General features: G+C 42.0%; 3 protein-coding genes and 2 non-coding genes across 6 annotated transcripts; 2 read left to right on the forward strand and 3 right to left on the reverse strand.

Annotated features, from left to right (window-relative positions):
* The first annotated feature begins 469 nt into the window (after window positions 1-469).
* LOC115737029 (cationic amino acid transporter 6, chloroplastic-like) lies at window positions 470-4,661 on the forward strand. The gene is made up of 5 exons (XM_030668976.2): window positions 470-915; window positions 1,139-1,361; window positions 1,844-2,174; window positions 2,845-3,073; window positions 3,745-4,661. Exons 1-5 carry the CDS (start codon window positions 519-521, stop codon window positions 4,323-4,325), a joined length of 1,761 nt encoding a protein of 586 aa, XP_030524836.1. The 5' UTR covers window positions 470-518; the 3' UTR covers window positions 4,326-4,661.
* Window positions 4,662-6,306: 1,645 nt separating this feature from the next.
* TRNAW-CCA lies at window positions 6,307-6,378 on the reverse strand. Its single transcript has one exon. It is a non-coding gene; the product is annotated as a tRNA-Trp (tRNA).
* Window positions 6,379-6,709: 331 nt separating this feature from the next.
* On the forward strand, window positions 6,710-6,781 carry TRNAQ-UUG. The gene has a single exon. It is a non-coding gene; the product is annotated as a tRNA-Gln (tRNA).
* A 17-nt stretch (window positions 6,782-6,798) lies between these two features.
* Window positions 6,799-7,704, reverse strand: LOC115737032. Its single transcript, XM_030668978.2, has 2 exons — window positions 7,184-7,704; window positions 6,799-7,035 (listed from the first exon to the last, which is right to left on the reverse strand). The coding sequence occupies exons 1-2, from the start codon at window positions 7,512-7,514 to the stop codon at window positions 7,019-7,021; spliced, it is 348 nt and encodes a 115-aa protein (XP_030524838.1). The 5' UTR covers window positions 7,515-7,704; the 3' UTR covers window positions 6,799-7,018.
* Window positions 7,705-7,982: 278 nt separating this feature from the next.
* Window positions 7,983-11,933, reverse strand: LOC115737031 (serine/threonine-protein kinase SAPK3-like). Of its 2 annotated transcripts, XM_048285605.1 has the most exons (10): window positions 11,432-11,564; window positions 10,771-10,873; window positions 10,598-10,672; window positions 9,966-10,067; window positions 9,784-9,837; window positions 9,611-9,703; window positions 9,388-9,480; window positions 9,101-9,205; window positions 8,827-8,925; window positions 7,983-8,481 (listed from the first exon to the last, which is right to left on the reverse strand). In XM_048285605.1, the coding sequence occupies exons 2-10, from the start codon at window positions 10,771-10,773 to the stop codon at window positions 8,212-8,214; spliced, it is 894 nt and encodes a 297-aa protein (XP_048141562.1). In that variant the 5' UTR covers window positions 10,774-10,873; window positions 11,432-11,564; the 3' UTR covers window positions 7,983-8,211. The 2 variants fall into 2 exon arrangements, with proteins under 2 accessions (XP_048141562.1, XP_048141561.1); XM_048285604.1 differs by lacking the exon at window positions 10,771-10,873 and having other exon boundaries at window positions 11,432-11,933.
* Between the last annotated feature and the right edge of the window lie 3,151 nt (window positions 11,934-15,084).

Consider the following 15,084-nt stretch of genomic DNA (forward strand, 5'->3'; position numbering starts at 1 on the left):
TTTGTCTCAAGTTTATTTGCTCAGATGAGTCTTTAATTTATACGAAGACGATACATGTGAGTCTAATACATATGGACTATCTAGACAAAAAAAAAGATAGAGAGAAAGGGTTGGAGAGATTGCCACCCTTTCAATATCTTGCTGCAGCAAGGTACAATTTATTGTAAGTAGGCAGCATAATTTATGGAGTTTCATGTAAAATTTTCACTCTTTGACATAAGAAATTACGGAACTTTGTTTCATATCGCTCCTTAATCTATATTTTCGCATCTGTCTTGAGCCATTTAAACATGAAATTATATTTTTTGTTTGAGTTTACCATGTTGTCGTGGTGGGTAAATGAACCAATAAGCACCGAGAACGTGACTTTTTAGAACAATAGGTGATGAGAATATATGTAAAATTATATTAAATCCTCACTCCTAGTCTCTCCCAAAAAATGCTTATTTAAGGACCCTCACCTCAAGCCCTCATGGAAGCCAAAGAGCCACTCTCCCTTAAAACATCTCCACCCTAAAATGACCACCACTCAAACTTCACCCACCAAAAACGCCTCGCCCTCCTTCCCTCACTACCTTCACTCTCTGTCACAAACACCTCACAGGCTAAGGAAGAGAATGCTAGCAACATGGACACCAGACCAGGAGCTCAACCAAGTGAGGCTACGTTCCGGTGCTGACATGAAGAGGAAGCTCCAATGGTATGACTTAATAGCTCTTGGAGTGGGAGGAATGCTTGGTGTTGGAGTGTTTGTCACTACTGGCCCAGTGGCTCACTCCATAGCCGGGCCTTCGGTTTTCATATCTTATATTATAGCTGGGATATCAGCACTCCTTTCTTCCTTGTGCTACACTGAGTTTTCTGTCCAGATTCCAGTCGCCGGCGGCGCCTTCAGCTATCTGAGAGTGACCTTCGGTACATTACTTCCTATATGTCATGATTTTTCATTGAATCTCTATGCTCGTAAAGAGTTTAGTTTTCATAAACTGCGCACGGACAAAATAGTGTTACAGGTGCTTAGGAAACCAAGATTCTCCATTGGCAAAGCCTGTGAAAACCTATAATGCTTATGAATACAAAAGAAAATCTCGCGTCTTTTCTCACCTCGATTTATCTTTTGGCATGTAAATCTTCCAAGGTGAGTTTGTGGGTTATTTTGCTGGGGCGAATATATTGATGGAGTATGTGTTGTCAAATGCTGCCGTTGCGAGAAGCTTTACGGACTATCTGTGTCGCACTTTGGGAGAAAATGATGCAACCTCTTGGAGGATTGAAGTGGAAGGACTAATGAAGGGATACAACATGCTGGATTTTCCAGCAGTTGCTCTTGTGCTACTTCTCACCCTTTGTCTTTGCCATAGGTTGGAGATCTCTCTCTCTCTCTCTCTCTCTCTCTCTCTCTCTCTCTCTCTCTCTCAATTTCAAGGTTCTTCTTGCTTCTTTTTCTATTCAAATCCATGCTAAGTACAGAAGATCTTTATAACTAGAGATCTTTTTTATCTTCTGGCAACATTGACAAGTGCGAAATTGAGCTTTTTCTTGTTTCTGAAGACATTGGTGTGTGAGAACGCATTAAACAAATGCACGAATTCATGATTTTTCTCGTTGGAGTTGGGACTGACCACTTTCATGGGATCTCTGTGTGACAGATGGAATATAATTTAAGGTTGTTCACCAAATGTAAACATCTGATAGTGTCTGTTCTTTTCTTTATTTTCATATGCTACAAAGCAGCTTCATTGCTCATTATTGGACGCATTTTTTTTATTAACTATTATTGGACCCATTTAGCCATAGCGATTGATACATGTATCCCTTGCTTGTACATGATTTTAACTTGCAGTACCAAGGAAAGCTCAATCTTGAACCTTATAATGACAGTCTTCCATGTAGTCTTCTTTGGGTTCATCATAATCGCGGGGTTCTACAACGGGAGTGGCAAGAACTTGGTGAGGCCAGGAGGATTAGCACCATTTGGGGTCAAGGGTGTGCTCAATGGAGCAGCCAAAGTGTATTTCAGCTATATTGGGTATGACTCAGTCTCGACCATGGCCGAGGAGATCCAGAACCCTTCCAAGAGCCTCCCTATCGGGATCGTCGGCTCCATGGTCATTGTGTCTTTGCTCTATTGCCTCATGGCATTGTCCTTGTGCATCATGGTTCCATACAATGAGGTCAGTCTTCCAAAGAGAGATCAATCAATCCAAAAAGTCGGATGGTCTTTGGATTTTACATATAGCAGTAGTGAAGCAAGGGATAAAGCTGTCTAGACACTCCTTGAATTTGGGTAGTCTTTGCAAATTAGCCCCCCTTACACGGTCCATATGTCGGTATTCGACTAGGGTTTCTGAAGAAACCATTTTGTGTGAAAATTTCGAGGGTATAAAATCACTCTGTTATTATTCTATATTAGCTGGGCAGAAGAAACATTTAAAGGCGTTGGAACTCATATTCTAGAAACAATGTTTAAGTACAAAGAATTATCATGTAAAACTCTTGCGCAAAAGATTTAGATTTCATAAGATGAGGTTAGCGTGATATACGCAAGCCCTGAACATCTAATTTGTGAAACATGGCATATCGATCCTTAAATCTGCATACACACACTTAAGATGTCCTCAGAACTTTCGCTCCAACAACGAGAGCACAAATTATTGACACACAACCAGTTAGAACCAACTTACGCTAACAATGGTCTCGATTGAAAAGCAACTAGGAAAAGTATAGTCCATAACCAACGAGCCTAGTTTGGAGAACCCACTTTTCATATGCTTAATCATCATGTTGGATATTTCTTTTTCTCGACAGCGGTCAACGGTGATTGATTGACGTTGATATGTGTAGATATCGAAAGACGCATCGTTTTCAGTCGTTTTTGAGAAGATAGGGTGGGGATGGGCGAGCAATCTAGTGGGGGCAGGCGCAAGCTTGGGGATTGTGGCGTCGCTGGTGGTGGCCATGCTCGGTCAAGCTCGCTATCTTTGTGTCATCGCGAGGTCCCATCTGGTGCCTTCATGGCTGGCCAAGGTTCATCCTTCCACCGGCACTCCATTGAACGCGACCCTTTTCTTGGGTGAGTGAGCCTTTCCTTTTTGTTGCCCTTTCCTTCAACAGAAGATGTCCCCTTTCTTTAAAAAAAATTGGAATAATTATCTAGAAGTCTAATACATGTTTGAGTATACATCCAAAGAAGATTTCCGAGCTCCCCATAAATCAGATGAAATCTCGAAGAATCCATGACTTAGCAAGCACATTCCTTGATATCCTGCTCTTTTCATTCCTCGTGAGTTAGAAATTTATCAGTTTTAGGAGGCTTCTTTTGAGCGTGTCTTGGCTTTTTGCTAACTCTTTGTCCATGATGCCTTTCCCTCCGTCTCCTTTGTCAGTTTCTCACCATAAAGAAAACCTACGTTTGAAAGGCATGAATGTGGAACGGATATGACAATGAGTAAATTAGGGGTGTCAGAACCGAATCAAGAACTTAATTGAACTGAACTGAATCGAAATTTCTCAATTCGGTTCTTAGTTCGGATAATAGAAAAATCACAATTTGTTCGGGTTACTGAACTTGCAGGATCATTTGCTAAAGGTGTTTCAATTTAATTACTCTCTATGTTATTCATAAGTCTAATGACGAAGCATTCAGGTAGCTTATCTTGTTGCTATCTGTTCTCGTAAATACTGAAAATGGAATTACATCTGAATCTCCCCTCTTTCTTTTTTTTTTCCCTTTTTTGTGTGTAGGGATTTGCACAGCATCAATAGCACTATTCACCGAGCTGGAGATAGTCTTCGAAATGATCTCCCTAGGAACTCTCATGGTGTTCTACCTGGTGGCCAACGCCCTCATCTACCGCCGCCATGTCATCGCCAGCCGGCACCGCCCGCTCCCCACCCTCCTCTTCCTCTCCCTCCTCTCCTCTGCCTCCCTCGGCTTCTCCGTCTCTTGGCAGCTCGAGAAGTGGTGGAGCTCGGCCCTGTTCAGCGGCCTCGCGGCAGTCGCCACCGCGTCATTCCGCCGCATGATCCCCTTCCACGGCGGCGGGGACTTGCAGTGGTCGGTGCCGCTCATGCCCTGGCCGGCATCGGCCTCCATCTTTCTAAGTGTCTTCCTGATGACGACACTGAAAGCGACGTCGTTCCAAAGGTTTGGGATATGGGCGTGCGTGATCAGCCTGTTCTACGTGTTGTATGGAGTTCACTCGACTTATGAAGCCGAAGAGATGGAGAAGGAGGTGGGATCGGATGGGATCACTGACCCGATAAGCTCATCGTCTATGCAACAAATTGCTCTTGCTACTAAGCTAGATGTTCAAGTGCTTTAACCCTAGATTGGGTGGGTCTCTTTGTTCAACCAAGGTCCTTCTTGAGACTAACTTCTTACAGTTTTTTGGATTTTGTTGGCGTTGGTCATGGATCTCGTGGGGTTCCCATTAGGGAAAGACGAATTCCCACTAAGCAAAACAGCCAAGTACCGACAACTACATACGACAATTCTACCATTTGTCAAGGGGACAAGAAAGAAAGGAGGGGATTGAGATGTAAAGAGGCGTCAGAGATTTATTTCGACCGGTGAATCCTTGTACAAGTGGACCTTTGTAAAATGCCAACGTGCTCGGTGGAGTGGAATGGATCAAAACACAATAGCCATAAAAAGTTCATGCACTTCTGTGAAGCTGGGATTATTTTCGCCAGCCACAGGCGAAGGTCGGCCTAACACGAGGCAGATCACATGAAAGCGTTCCACAATTGATTGTTTCGCTCAACTTTAACATGCACACCGCAATCTTAAAGCACATATAATCAAACACACGGACGCTCTACCATTCTCGCATCGCAACCATGAAGTTATTCCGATTCGCCCCTTCGAAACGGAAACCGAGTTACCAAGACCATACGAAGTTTCTGCCGTGTGAACTCGAGATTTCACGAAATTAGTACTCGATGCGACTTCTTTTCGACATTAAGTGACGAGAAAGTAGCTCTATCAAAGTCCCTTAAACCTTAGCTAGAGCAGGCGGTCTGTCTCCTTAACCTTAACTTGTTCCACCAGTCAGAATCTGCCGTCTAGCTTTGGGGTTGAACGTCCTACTGTGGACTTCAAGCAGACCAAGGACAGTGGAGGGTTTGTCCTTTTCTTCTCTCAACCCCGGATACCCAGTTGGAGGCTAGTCCAGTTCAAACAGTGGTTATTCTCGGATTCCATCCACTCAGTTACAAGAAGATGACAGGAAGGGGGTGGACTAGATGAGCTTTCTAATGATTATTGCGTATCGGTGGTGGATCAAGCCTGCCCTACAATGTCGATCGAGTGCTGATGGTTGACCCCCCACTCAAAATGCCCTTTCCCCACTAAAGGGAAAAGGACTCTCTCCCAAAATCAAGTGCTCTTGTTCTGTCAGTTGACGCTGATGCTTCAGTCAGCAGGAATTGACAGACCTAAATTTCTAACGAGCTCCCGGATATCAGTTTGATCTTGTTTACCAGATGTAGTACAGTCAAAAAAAAAAGTTAGCTCCCCCCCCCCCCCTCCCTCCCTCTCTCCTCTCACCTCCCACTTTGGTTGGACTGTAGCTCCCGGCCGGTAGCAACAGGTCGAGGGATGTCGAAGAGAAACAGCGCCGCAGTTAGTCAGCACGGGCGGATAGTAGAAAGGGAGAGCGAGAATTCTTTGCCAGGAATGAACTCTTAACTTCGCAGCAACGACAAGATTATTACCAATTTGTTCTGCATGCATTGGAAGATGTATGCGTACTGTACAAGCAGTTTCCAGTTAGCTGAGAAGAGCGACTTGCCGTTCGTGCTGCAAAAAGTCCGAAAGCAGGAAACAACCAAATGCAAAACATAGTGAGCCGTCCAACTCCGAGGCGTGCAAGCGCCATCCTTAAATCAGCGCGAGGGACAATGTCTTGAGGGAGCTACATTTGATGATACGTGTGAGCAAAAGTGGCAAAAAGGCATTCCATGTTCGGAGAAGTTAAGATAAAACTGTAAGGGCACACAACAACACGACAGGAGATGCCCAAGCCTCGCATCCAAACAAACAGCTCGTGGCTCTTTGAAGCAGTCTCAAGAAGACGGAAATGAAGAAGAATATTCATGCTTCTGCGCCATTTCTGAACCAACCCAAGAGGACAAGAAGTTCCTAAAGCTGAGAGATCAAGGCAGGCTTTTGAGAAACTGGGTCTCCTTGTCATCGCGAAGCATTTGAGAAGAAGACGGCGAAAAAAACAAAAAGGGAAGAAGCAGATTAAATTAAAAGATTTGATCCGTTGGAGGCAGGGTAGCCAACAATTTCGGGGGGATTGAACCCGACGTGAATCGAACACGCAACCTTCTGATCTGGAGTCAGACGCGCTACCATTGCGCCACGGATCCCTTGCTGTCAGTCACGGTACATTCCACGGATTTATTATAACAAATAATTTTTAGCTGATCCATCATGCTCGAAGAAGAAATTCTTCAATTTTCCGACCAAAAACCATCCGGTTTGTGATCCGGAACTCCTCGGAAGGAGACGATGATCGAATTCAAGTGCCCCCTTTGCGAATGTCTTTGCTTAAGGAAAAGATCGATCCCCCTCTTATCTATTTCAGACGACCTCGAGCCCTCAAAGCTTCTTCTCACTTATTCATATATACCGTTCGACGGATCAAAGGTAGTTCCGAAGCATTTTAATATTTGATTTGGCAATCGCAGTCCAAATGGAGGTTCCATGGTGTAGTGGTTAGCACTCTGGACTTTGAATCCAGCGACCTGGGTTCGACTCCCGGTGGGACCTTTTCTTCATTTTTGGCAAAAACTGCTTTGAGTCTCCCACCATTTGATTTAAGAAAACAGCAATCCTGAAAAAAGGTAGATTAACAAGCACGCCTTATTTATAATGAGTGAATACATCTGGACCTGAGAGAGTTGTAGTACTCCAGTGCACAACCCTGAACTCAAAACGGGAATTCTCCACTACTTTATAAGTCGAAGACAGAGAGTCTTGGGATCTTGGCCTCGTCCGACCACACTTTCACGGGAAATACAGACCTGAAATGGAGATATCAAACACGAACGCATTATGTTAAAATCATATTGAGGAGGAGAGGAAAGCTGAATGGTGTCCAGAACATTTTGTCGCCAAAGTCGAAGATGAGCCGAGCTCGAAATGCGCGCAAGAGAGAGAGAGAGAACGTACTTCCGCATTTGAAATTGTGAGGGACCCTACGCCCGCAGCTCTGGAAGAGCTTGATGGCCTTGTTCACCGTGATGAGATTGGCCACGCGCGGGGTGAATATCGGGCACACGCACTGGTAGTGGCTCAGCCTCACGCGCTCGCAGCACCCCGGCGGCGGGGGCTGCCCGAACACTATCGGCTTGCACATGTTGACGGCGAGCCGCCTCTCCTCCTTGCACTGGGTCGGGCTCAGCTGGGCCCCGTGAACCGCCCTGACCTCGCTCAGAGCCACCAGGGCTAAACCCAGAACCATCACCAATTTCCATGTACTCTCGATCTTTAGGCCTCTCATATTTCCTTTGCTTCTCTCTATTTCTGGGTGCTTCAAAGTCCCTTGCGCAATGCAGAATTTATAGGACCGTGAACTAAGGCAGTTGCAATTATAAGTCAACTTGTGAAGATCAATGCGGACACACAGTAAGGCGGTCAAACCGGTAGCCAGAGGCGACGCGACGCGTGAGAGAATCTTTCGACAGTAACACTGTGTGTTATCTTGGTGAGTTCTGTCCCGAGTCTTCTGCTTTTGTCCTTGTTTTCTTGACTAAGTAGACTTCATAATTGCCTTGCAAACTCCACCATCTCTGTCAACTATTGCTGCCCAAGCATCCAGAGTCAGTGGCTCTCGATTGCCTATTGACTCAAATCTTGTGCGACCCTTTCTTGGTTCCTCCCCCTTAATTATTTCTCAATGGGAATGGAAAAGCTGTTGATCTTTGTGGGTGTAGTGAGATGGTTTCCTACAGAGATTAATGTGCAAATGTAAATATTTGAACCAGTGAGTCAAAGTCAATGACAACACCACTTCATTTTCCAGTGCACTCAATACCGAACAATGTTCAGCCACTTAATGTGAGCTTCCCACACGCTAGAGATTAAAGTATGTAGCAAGCTATAGAACATTATCCATAATATAGCTGTACAATCTGCAACAAACAATGGAAATGAGAAATGTATCCCAGTAGAACTGTTTTTTTTGGTAGAGCTCTGTGTTATATTGCTGCTACGAAGTCGCCGCTATTATCGACTTCAGAATCCAAATCAGCATCTTCATCAGGGTCCGAAGGACCGGCCACACCTTGACCAACTTTAGATCCCTCCCCAGGAGTCCTGGCCTCTTGAATAATCCGCATCACTTCTTCCACGCTCTGAAGAGGCTGGTCCTGTTTAGTCTTGTAGTTGGTCTTCTCGCCTTCAATGAGTTCTTTTGGCAAATTCTTCAGAAACCACAGGTGCTTCTTTATCTCCGGGATAGTGATCCTCTTTTGGGCGAAAAACGCAGAAAAATAAAAATGACGGCTTTACTTTCACAACAGCATAGAAGGTTGTTGATAGTCCACACGGATATCTTGTTTCAGTTAAGTTTCATTTGTTCATGGACACTACACAAAAAGTCACTCTTATGTGTACTAACATCATGAATCAGAAATTTCCTGACTGCATGCCCGTTGCCGATGCCAGAAGTATCAACATGCCTTCACCTCTTTTATAGAGAGAGAAATCCCAATTTATAAGGACGAGACTATGCTTCAAATGGCAGGTGATACGTGACGAAGATTATATTGCCAATTCATAGAGAAAATGGTAACATAGAATCACAGAGTTACCTTTGCAGGATTTGCGACAAATATATGAGAAAGGAGATGCCTGCACTCTGTAGACACACGGATGTAGTCTGGTATCGAGTATTGAACACTCATAATCCTCTGTCACAAACAAGAACTCAAGTTCTCATCCCATGGACCATATGATGCCCAAAAGGCAGAATCTATACATGCGGAAAAAGAAGATGAAAAAAAAAAAAAAACCCATTTTTCTCATGTTCACTTCCCCTTTTCCCTTTTTTTTTTTTTTTTAATCTCGTTACACAGGCGAACTTACCCCAATGGTCTTGCGGAAATTTCTCGGATCTTCAGGTTCCTCAAACGGGTATCCTCCAACTAACATCACATATAGTGTTACACCACATGACCATACATCTGCAATCTGCAAGCCAAGAATAATGATTATCATTGCAAATTCATACAACAAGTACGTAAAATGTGAAGAAATCTACTTCCACGAGCAAGCTAGGATCTGTGGCCAAGTAAGAGCAGAACTTCCAGCATTAGAGAGTCAATGATCGTGTCGGGAGCATTGTAAATAAGTTATTGTAGATACACAAATACCTTTCCATCATACTCCTTCCGAGACAGCACCTCTGGAGCAATATAGGCCGGTGTTCCAACTGTTGACTTTGGTTGTGAATGCAACAAAGCTGACTGCAATCACAAAATTGAGTTGAATGAACATTTGAAGCTCAACTTGACAACAGATGCTAATAAGATGAGAAATAAAACCGGCTGATCAATTCTCGAGCCAAAACCTTGTGTCCACTGGAATATCACTGACCTTGGAGTAGCCAAAGTCGCATATTTTAAGACGCGGAGTCGGACTTCCATCCAAAAGAGTATTTTCTAGCTTCAGATCTCTGTGACAAATTTCCTGCAACAAGAAAGGAGGATGATAAGAGGAGGAAATTCGTTGCCAATTAGGATGTAGAATATATCAATCCAAAACCTCACCATGGAGTGGCAGTAGCTGACTCCTGATATAAGCTGCTGAAAGAAAAACCTAGCCTGTTGCAAAGGGATGTCGATTTAGGAAATGAAAGACAAATAACCCAAAAGTCTAGCCCATTCCAACAACAATGTGATGCAAGGAGAAGAATGTCGATCTACTTTTATGGAAAGCACAAAACACAAACCTCATCTTCACTAAACCGACCGGCACTGCAAATTCTCTCGAAAAGCTCACCTCCAGCTGCATATTCCATGACTATTGCGAGGTGTGTCGGGGTCAACAGAACCTGCAGTGCAGCCACAAGATTTAGGAGGTGTACCTGCTTTACACAGCTCAAAGGGGGCAGCACAAAATTCACTATGTCATGTTGAATTTCTTATCCTATGGAAGGTGGTAATGTTTCACCGACCACACAATGCGAAAAGTTTTGCAACTCTAAAGGCCTCATAAAACGTTAAGGTGGGTTACTATGGGACTAAGGTTTTACAATGCAATTTGCACCTAATGTGCTACTCAAGTTCCAATAAAACTATAGCGTAGGTTTATGTCGATGTTGAATTGATTCTTCAGTATGTTAGACGAGCAAAGACAACTTGTATTTAGAGACTTCAATAAAGCTAATGCAGGACCACATGACAAGTATAATATACTAAGTTTCTCCAATTCAACTATTTGAAACAGATAACTGATACAAATAGATTTACAAACTACAGATTAAGTGGAGACTAGCTTGACATGCTTTTACCATTTTAAGTAGTACAAAATCTTCAGTAATCTGTCCATCATATGGTGTAAGACATGAAACTAGTGCCATACCTCCTTGAACCTAACAATATTTGGGTGCCTCAGCGATCTGTGGTTAATGATTTCCCTCTGAACATTCTCGTCAATCTGAAACAAGAATACTCAGCACCAGAATAAGGCAATACACATGCACAACAACGAGAATGACTCTGTAACTATCCCATGACAATGACGAAGACTAAAACCATGTCGAAGCACAAAGCTAATAAGAAATGAAAGGAAACTTGAGGATGAATGGATTCCAAATGCAGCTCCCTCCCTCTCTGTGGATAAAGTGGCCAAAAATCTCTGAAAAATTTTCGAAACAGTTCAAAGGTACTCTGGTTCTCAGCTCAGAAAGTTAGCCTTCCCGCCTTTTATCCAATACTTAGAAAGTAATATCCTTCCCATATTAAATTCTAAAGCATCAAATCCATCAAGAGCTTTTACCACCTAAAGATATCAAAAGACCTGACCATAACAAACACCACTAGGATGTGTAGAAACAACAGATGCAGTGGCCTGCAATACTGAAGCAATTCAGAGGCTATACAACCCAGAAAGGTTACACAACACATAAGAGATGAAGCTTCTCTCGTGGTTCTAATCATTACGACCGAAAAGTTTGTTGATGTTTCGCCATCTTCTCCGAACTCAGTGTCTGGATGGATGGACAACCCCCGGTCGGAGAAAAACGAGGTGCTTCTAAAATTAACACATTCACACTTTAAATTGATATCCCGACCTTCTAACACACTATAGATCAGTCGAACAAATTGATACTGTTCTCAGTGCCTCTTAACTCCTCAGCAAAACTGGGATTAAAGAAAAATCAACCCAAAAAAAAAGAAACCAGCAAAGAATTACCTTTTTTCCTCTTTCGATGTATTTGACAGCAACAAGCTCCTTAGTCTTCTTATCCCTCACCAACCTAGCCACCCCAAAATTCCCAGAACCCAACTCCTTCAATGGCTCGTATCTCTCCTCCATTCTCCCAAACACCAACAAACAAAGCCTTGAAATGCAAAACAAGAAGCACAAGCTCCCTCGGAAACACCGAAACGTTCACCACTCCCGCAAGAGAAAACAGAGTGTCTCGCACCCAGTTGAACAGAAACCCACGATTCTTCGACGGAGATCAGAATGTGCTTCCAACTGTTTTGACGGGAAGGGTCTGACACATCGCAGTCGCAGTCAGTCCCGAGATAGAATTGAGATACCCCAAGATACACGTACCCGAATCAAAGGGCCGGTCCAAAACGTGGCCTTTCTGTAAAGAGGCTGACACCGACTGCACAGCAAATCCAGCCCGGATTTCCCTTCCCATTTTCTAACACGCGTGAGCTTCTTGTGGGACTTCTCAACAGAAGGGTCGCTGTAGTGTCTGAATAGGGCAAAATCAAGGAAAGCTGCCGAAGAAAACCATGGACAGTGGAGCGCGCTCCGTGGGTCCCCACTCACCAGCGCCGTTGTTTCTGTTAGTTAAAAGAGAGCTACAGTTGTTAATGGCGCGTGGGGAGTAGGGAATGTTAGCGAATCATTCGGCGCCATGAATAATCTTCTTCCCCTCTGCTTCGTTTGATCATGACAGTTGTGATTAGTTCTGGTTTTCCCCACCTCATTGTACAAGAACATATGTGGAGTTGATATTTGTAGCGTGAGCTAAGAATGCCATGCCTAATGTTTCTATTCCCGAAAAAAAAATTTAACAATAAATGACTTTTTTTACTTTTATTTTTAAAAATAGTTTTTTAGCACATATTTTATTCTCAATTTCTTTATCTAATTATAAAAATATCGGTGAAGGTGGTGGTTACCGACAACCGGCGGCGGCGACCGATGACCGACGATTGACTCGTTATTGTAAAGATAAGCATTAAGTTACACCGATCTCATTTTTTCAAAATGATATTACTTCTGATTCTATTCTTGAAAACAAAAAAAAAATTACTTTTTTTACTTTTTTTTTTTTTGGAAACAGAAATTTGTTCAGAGAACAAAAGATTAATATACATTTCCAAACAGATTTATCTTCTTCTTTTGTTCTCGGAACAAAAGAACATGAATCAAAGAATCTATCACAAAATATATCCGATCCCTAAGGCTCCGTTTGTTTCGCGAGAAAATGAATGAATAAGAATGATCTATAACATCACTCAAAATAATTAATTAATGAAAAAAACTTTATTATCGATAAATATTTTTCTGTACCATGAAATACTTTGCATTCGCTCAATTTTTATAAGTCCGATTAATTTTTTTTTTTAAATATATATTTCGCAAAACGAAAGCAATCCAAATTCCCAAACTTTTTTCCAGGGAGACGTGTGTCTGATTTTGAACGTACTGTCTTATTATGATGGGACGATCCCCCCCTAACTTGCCGTGGCTCGTGTGAAACATACCTCTTTTTATCCGTCGCATAAGACACGTCGCTTTACATGGTCTCGACTAGATACGATCCCGATGACGTGGGGCTCAGCATTAAGCAGCCAAAATTGCCCGGAGAAAGCTCCATATTGGTCCCGGGTCTTTGACCGATTGAGAAAGTGATTAGATCAGCTTCAACGACCATTCGGTCCTATACAAACTTGATTAAATTTTTTTTCCCCTTTTCTATTTTTTAATCCAAGAATCGCCGAAAGGGAAAGAATGGGACCATAAGAACGAACGATAGGTAGATTGTTAATTCGATTAGAAAAAAGAAATATTACATATGTAAGGAGATCAAACAATTATTTATCTTTTAGGTCGGCCGATGCATGCAATGACGGTCGTATGAGTTTTGTCATTTTTTAGTAGATTTAATTGGATTTTGATCGAGCATCGCCGTCATGATCTAATGAACAATTAAATTAGCGGATGGCCTCGAGTTTTAATGTCCCACGCAAGAGAGGTATAGTTTTCGATATTCGCAGGCTTAAAATTCATATGAGCACGTGCATAATTATTTCGTGGCCTTGAATTTTAGGCTCCATTTGTTTCGCAAAAAAAAAAATTTCAGAACAATATTTTCTGGATTTCCTTGTTGGTTGGTTCAACAGGAAAATGCCCCCCATTCTTCGAGAAACAAACGGAGCAGCTTAACAAGAAATTAATGAAATAATTAATTTAATTAATTTTTCCGATGGGTAAAGATGTTAGTTTAACAAGGAATTCCAATTAAATTTTTTATTTCTTATGTTTTTGCGAACGTTAAGGAAATTGTTGTTTTTTTTTTCTTAATTCAATCAAAGCCAAGAAAAGCACGAGTAGCGTCCGTAGCGCAATGGAAACAGCCGCTATACATGAATGCCGCTAACATATGAGCGTCGCTCCATGCAAGAATGGAAGCTAATGCAGGAAATGACATGGATGATAGGTTAGGCTTGGAATTACTTGGCCATACTCTTATTAATTCTTGTTAAGGATTATTGTAGAAGATAAAAAAGGAATTGACATTGAGAAGTTGCCCTTGGCAACCATGCAAATGATGTAAACAAGTCGTCTCCAAGTACCAATGGGCCCATTAGAGGGCTAATTGGGCTCGACTATGTTAGTCCTACAGGATCATTACAATTTTCTAAAACCAGGCCAATTACATAATCGATGGATTAACGGTAGAATTGATCGTGAGTCCAAGTACAAAGCTGAGAAATTGTCCAACCGGTCTTAAAACTATTGTACGGATGCCAATTTAATCCTAAACTATCGAATTTTATCCGATTAGTCTCAAACTTGTGTGCAATGCTTCAATGCATTCCTTCCGATCGATTTTCACAAGAAACCGCTGACATGACAGTGTGCCATGTAGGACAAGCTGTAATAACTGGACTATCACATCATCAACTTTTGGAAAAAATTAAGCGGAAGGAGTACATTAGAATTTCAAATAGATGAGGACTAAATTGACATAATTAAAAAGTTTTAGAACTGTTGATATCCATAGGTATTTTCCCAAGCACAAAGTGCCAAGGGATGGGTTAGAGAAAGTATCTCGCGATGAAAAGCCCGATGTACCCCTTTTTTTGATCCGACTGGCTCGACAATGTAATTTATGTATTTTTTTTTTCATTTTTACATAGGTAATAGGTTTGGAAAACAAGTTAGGTCTAACTAGAAGTGTCAATTGAATGGAGTCGGGTTTCCATGATACTTGACCCAACCCAACGTGAAACACTATAGAAATATAATCCAAAGCAGTCGGATCTCTTTTTATTATTTATTTGCAAAACCTCATCTTACACACAATATGAATTTAGTTGTTGAATAGTTGTTGAATGGAATACAAGAGCAATTAAACTCATCACTCGTTTAATAAATTAAAAAATAAGCGTTGAAAATTGAAGTACATAATACTAAGTGCTCCAAATTTTTAATTTGGAAATGACAACGGGAAATTACTCGACAATAGATGAAGCATGGAACATGGAGCGTTGTTGTATTGTTTTGACAATATAACTAATTAGATTTTAATTTCTCATTGAATGTTATAGCAGCTAACCAATTAAGTAAGTCATTCATTGCCGACTTAAAACAAC

This window comes from Rhodamnia argentea, chromosome 9 (genome assembly GCF_020921035.1).
Source record: "Rhodamnia argentea isolate NSW1041297 chromosome 9, ASM2092103v1, whole genome shotgun sequence".
NCBI lineage: Eukaryota > Viridiplantae > Streptophyta > Magnoliopsida > Myrtales > Myrtaceae > Rhodamnia > Rhodamnia argentea.

What these genes read in the sequence shown, in the direction of transcription:
- LOC115737029 (XM_030668976.2), top strand. Translation starts at nt 519, where the DNA reads ATGACCACCACTCAAACTTCACCCACCAAAAACGCCTCGCCCTCCTTC. An exon ending in CTATCTGAGAGTGACCTTCG is followed by an intron (nt 916 to 1,138) that starts GTACATTACTTC and finishes AAATCTTCCAAG; the next exon opens with GTGAGTTTGTGGGTTATTTT. An exon ending in ACCCTTTGTCTTTGCCATAG is followed by an intron (nt 1,362 to 1,843) that starts GTTGGAGATCTC and finishes TTTAACTTGCAG; the next exon opens with TACCAAGGAAAGCTCAATCT.
- LOC115737032 (XM_030668978.2), bottom strand. Translation starts at nt 7,514, where the DNA reads ATGAGAGGCCTAAAGATCGAGAGTACATGGAAATTGGTGATGGTTCTG.
- LOC115737031 (XM_048285604.1), bottom strand. Translation starts at nt 11,554, where the DNA reads ATGGAGGAGAGATACGAGCCATTGAAGGAGTTGGGTTCTGGGAATTTT. An exon ending in GCGACTTTGGCTACTCCAAG is followed by an intron (nt 9,481 to 9,610) that starts GTCAGTGATATT and finishes TTGTGATTGCAG; the next exon opens with TCAGCTTTGTTGCATTCACA. An exon ending in TTGTCGCAAATCCTGCAAAG is followed by an intron (nt 8,482 to 8,826) that starts GTAACTCTGTGA and finishes TTCGCCCAAAAG; the next exon opens with AGGATCACTATCCCGGAGAT.